Raw genomic sequence first — 5,009 nt, forward strand, 5'->3', positions numbered from 1 at the left:
CACTGAAACAAAGAGGGTCCAGGCTTTGCTATTTGAAGCATCCTTAAATATGCTATATTTTCATGGCTACATATACGTATAAATCATTTGGTTTCTGACTTTCATTTATAAGTTCATCAGAACTATAACTATTTATTCCTTAAGCATGGATCATTTGTAGTGATCATCTACAGGGCAAGAAATACCATTACTATACAAGAGGGTAAATCTGAAAGTGCATGTTCCAGTTCACACAAGCAAATATTTATTCCAAACAAAAAGTGTTAAAGCATGTCTCTGTGACAAGTGGCTGTCTGCAGACAAGTTCTCTCAATGAAACACTTGTCCTAGGCTCATTGGAGTGCCTTCAAAAAATATAGGTCCAATCAAAGCAGTGGCTTCTCAGGGGGCCTACTGGGTCAGTTAAATTCAAAGTATAGAGGTCAGTTCAGAAGATTATGATGATTGCTTTATGGAATTCCAAAGAGATAATATTGGTAGATTTTCTCAAAGGGCATACTGCGACCAATAGGGCTTGTTAGGAAGAGATTTTTTGTTAGTTTGTTTTTTAATAGAAAATTGTATTGGTGAGAAAAAGGCATAAAAGCACCAAGGAATTTTTTTGTTTTGTTTTATTTTCCATCGCAAAAGTGTAACTGGTCCTTTTTCGAGGGTAGAATGGGCAAACCAAAGAGAATTTCATTAGGGATCTTTACTCTATTCAAACTACACCCCTGATCTTGTCCCTTCACACTTTTTCTTGTTTCCAAAATTCGAAGAGTATTAAAAGGAACTTGGTTTGAATCCGTGGAGGTGCCCAAACTGCCATTTGGCATGGTGTGAATCTAAGACTACAAATTCTTCAAGGAATGGTCAGAACCAAGAAAACAGAGATTTCTAGGCCTAGATGCCTCACACTTTGATATTTTTTGTTTAATAAAGGTCTCTATGATTTTGTGGCAACACGTTTTTACTTACCATTTTACGTAAAATTATCTCCATCTCTTTAATTTCTTAGTTCAAATAGAATAGCCTGAATAGCAAAGAATATGAGTGGGTGACTTTGGTGTGGTTGTCATTATTATGAGGGACAGCCAAGAAGCTGTTAGGAACTCACTTGTCGCCTCCTCAGTTTCTGCATCGCTGAGACTACCTCCTTATTTCTTAATGCGTAGATCAAGGGATTTAAGAGAGGGGTGCAAACAGTATAGAATATTGAAAGAATCGTATCCACTGGGAGATTGCCGAAAGGCCAGGCATAGATGAAGATACAGGGTCCAAAGAAGAGGGTGACCACAGTGATGTGGGCTGTCAGGGTACTGCGGGCCTTGGCCATGCCTTCTGAGGATCTACGTCGCACAGTGACCAGGATGACTGTGTAGGAGATGAGCAAGAGCACAAAGGAGCTCATAGCCATTACGCCACTATCTGAAAGCATCAGTATCTGAAGAACGTAGGTATCAGTGCAGGCAAGTTTAATAACCAAGGGAAGGTCACAGAAAAAGCTGTCCACCTTATTTGGACCGCAAAATGGAAGGTTTACTGTAAAGGCCAACTGGCTTATTGAGTGCAGGACCCCAATGAGCCACGAGCCTACAACAAGGCCTGTGCACTTGCGTACACTCATGATGGATGCATAATGTAGGGGTCGACATATGGCTACATACCTGTCATATGCCATGGCCACAAGAAGCATCATTTCACCACCAGCAAAGACATGCAGAAAGAATATCTGAGCCATGCAGCCCTCAAAGGAGATGGTCTTATGTTCCATGAGGAAGTCAACAATCATTTTTGGAGTGGCAAAAGTGGATAGACACACATCAATGAAGGAGAGGTTGCTGAGCAGGAAGTACATGGGTGTGTGTAATGCAGGTTCAGAGAGAACTGTGAATACAATGAGGAAGTTCCCCAGCACAATGGACGTATAGAAAAGTGTGAAAAATGCAAAATAGAAGATTTGTAGCTCTCGAGAACCTGAAAGACTTTGCAACACAAATTCAGTCACTCTTGAGCTATTTCCTTGATCCATGATTTCAAGTTTCTGAGATCAGATCAGAAAATATTCCTGTAAAGTAAAATGGAAATGACATCATAGCTTTGTAGGAGTAAGCCAACAAAGTCAAACCTGACATGAAATCTCACTATCTATATTTATATAATTTAGATCCTCCTGTTGGTATTGTGTGCTGTTGAGTTGATTCTGATTCAGTGAACTTACAGAACTGCTCCACAGGTATTCTCTAGGCTGTAATTTTTATGGGACCAGCTATTTTATTTTGTGGAGCTATTAGTGGTTTCCACCTGCTAACCTTTCTGGTAGCAGGTGAATATAAAACCTTTCCACTACCAAACTCCTTTCAGTCCTTGTAAGCATGTAAATGCACATTGCCTGCAATCATTTGTTTTGTATTGACTGCATTTGGGACTGTAGGATAAGTGTTGGACTGCTAACCACAAAGTTGCTGTTGTTAAGTGCCTTCTAGTAGGTTCCAACTCATAGTGACCCTATTTAGCAAACTCATCCTAGTGTGGTGCTGTTGGCTAATGTGTCAGACTGCAAAGTCATTTGATCATCAAGGTCAGTGTTTCAATCTCACCAGCTGCTCCCTGGAAACCCTATACAGCGTCGCTATAGGTTGGAATTGACTCAACTACTCTTACCAAAAACGATGTAGTATTTTCGAGGAGAGGCTGATGGGTTTCAATCCCCAACCTTAGCAGTCCAGTTAGTAGTCCAGTGCTTATCCTCTAGAGCCATGACAGAATTCCATAATGTAGACAGTCCAAACCCACCAGCCACTTTGGGGTAATAGGATGAGGCTTTCTGTTCCCATAAAGATTTACACCTTCTGAAAGTCCTAGTATCTATCAGATGATAGTGAGTATGTGGTTAGATTTTATCTCTGCATGACAGCTATATTCTAAAAATATCATTCTTACACCTCACCTCCACTGCTTTAAAATTTTTGATAAATACAGTAGAATTCCAGAGTCAAATTTACATCCAGGTTTCAAATTCTGTCTCTTGTAATTTCTAGTTTGTGACCTTGTTGTTTTTGCTTGTTGATAGCTAAGTGCCATCGAGTCAATTCCAAATCCTGGCACCCCTGTAAAGGGTTCTCAGGGAACGGCTGTTGGGTTTCAACTGCTGACTCTGCAGTTAGTAGTCCAGTGCCTGTTCTACAGTGCTATATTTGGGCAAGTTCATTAAGTTATCTGTGCCTCAGTATTTGCATCTGTGTATGAAAGTATAACAACCATGTGCCTCATAAGGTAAGGGGCTCTGGTGACACAATGGGTTAAGTGTTGCACTGCTAACCACAAGGTCTTTGGTTCAGATTCCACAGAAGAATGATTCAGCTGCAGTCTCCCATAAAGATTTAGAGTCTCAGAATCCTAGGGAGCATTTTAACTCTGCACTCCTCTAGAAGCAAAAAAGTTATGACCACATATATTTATTTACTTATAAATTATTAGCATATGTCATTAAACTAAAATATTGTATATGATGTGAAATATAATTTTAAAAATTTTAAGTTATATTTCATAAATATCAAGAGAACTACTAATAATTTTCTCACTTAAGTGTCAGAATCAATTTAATGGCAGTCAGTATAGAAGGTGGTCTTATAGAATTGCTGTAAGAATTAAGATTTAGAAAATGTTTAAAATCATTCCTGGCCCGTAGTACATGTCCAGTAGATATTAAACACTATACCATTTCTCCATCTATGATAAAAATAGTTCTATATGCAAATTAAAATGGTAGACAAAAAATCAAAAAGTTTACTTGTCCTACTTACTAGAACAAACTATTTCATGAAACTAACTCAAATATTAACACACTTGAATGCAAACATTGTTGTTATGTGCTGTCAAGTTACTTTCAACTCATAGTGATCCTGTATAGGGTTTCCAAAGTCCAAACTATCATCCATCTAGTTCAAAGGTTAACCACAATGTTAACAGTTGAAACCCACCAGCTGCTCCTCAGAAACCCTATACAGGGTGGCTATGAGTTAGAGTCAATTCGACAGCAATTAACAACATTTGCATTCAAGTACGTTAATATTTGAGTTAGCATCATAATTAGTATCAAATTTAACTTTTTTATTAGAAAGTTATTAATTTGGACTATTTGTTAATTCATGATAGACCTTCTTCACCCAGTGATTGAATTTGAGTGAATTTAGTATATGATTTTCAGTAAGAAGTACCAGAAAAAAGATTTGCTCATATGATCAACTACGTAAATCATGCCAAACTATGGACAACATCGCCGAAAATAGGTACTCCAGAACATTTAATTGTGCTCATAAAGAATCTGTCCATAGACAAAGAGGTAGTCATTCCAACAGAACAGGGGACACTGAGTGGTTTAAAATTAGGAAAGGTGTGCTCCAGGATCGTATTTTTGACCATACTTATTCTATCTGAATGTTAAATAAATAATCTGATAATATGAAGAAGAATGTAGCACTGGCATTGGCATTGAAAGAAGTCTCACTAACAACCTGTGATATCCAGATGATGCAACCTTGCTTGCTGAAAGTAAAGAGAACTTGAAATACTTATGAAAATCGAAGAACACAGCCTCCAGGATGGGTTGCAGCTCAATGTAAAGAAAACTAAAGTCCTCACAATTGGACCACTAAATAACATCATGATAAGTGGAGAAAAGAATGAGGTGTCAAAGACTCCATTTTGCTTGGATCCACTATGAACATTCATGGAATCAGCAGTCAAAAAATCGAAGGACATATTGATTTAGGCAAATTTGCAACTCAAGCCTATTTAAAGTGTTTGAGGAGCTCTGGTAGTGTACTGGTTATGAATAGGGCTGCTAATCTCACAGTCAGCAGTTCAAAACTACCAGCTGTTCCGTGGGACAAAGATGAGGCTTTCTGCTCCCATAAAGATTTACAGCCTCAGAAACTCTGTACAGACAGGATTGCTATGAGTCAGAACCGATTCCACAGCACATAACAACAACAAGAACAAAGATGTCAGTTTGAGGACTAAGGTGC

The 5,009-nt window shown here is 38.4% G+C and overlaps 1 protein-coding gene across 1 annotated transcript; it reads right to left on the reverse strand.

Annotated features, from left to right (window-relative positions):
- Positions 1 to 1,084: 1,084 nt before the first annotated feature.
- LOC102819498 (olfactory receptor 4K15-like) lies at positions 1,085 to 2,011 on the reverse strand. Its single transcript, XM_006877153.1, has one exon. It carries the CDS (start codon positions 2,009 to 2,011, stop codon positions 1,085 to 1,087), a length of 927 nt encoding a protein of 308 aa, XP_006877215.1.
- Between the last annotated feature and the right edge of the window lie 2,998 nt (positions 2,012 to 5,009).

The sequence above is a fragment of the Chrysochloris asiatica genome, unplaced genomic scaffold, assembly GCF_000296735.1.
Source record: "Chrysochloris asiatica unplaced genomic scaffold, ChrAsi1.0 scaffold00444, whole genome shotgun sequence".
Lineage (NCBI taxonomy): Eukaryota > Metazoa > Chordata > Mammalia > Afrosoricida > Chrysochloridae > Chrysochloris > Chrysochloris asiatica.

What these genes read in the sequence shown, in the direction of transcription:
- LOC102819498 (XM_006877153.1), bottom strand. Translation starts at nt 2,011, where the DNA reads ATGGATCAAGGAAATAGCTCAAGAGTGACTGAATTTGTGTTGCAAAGT.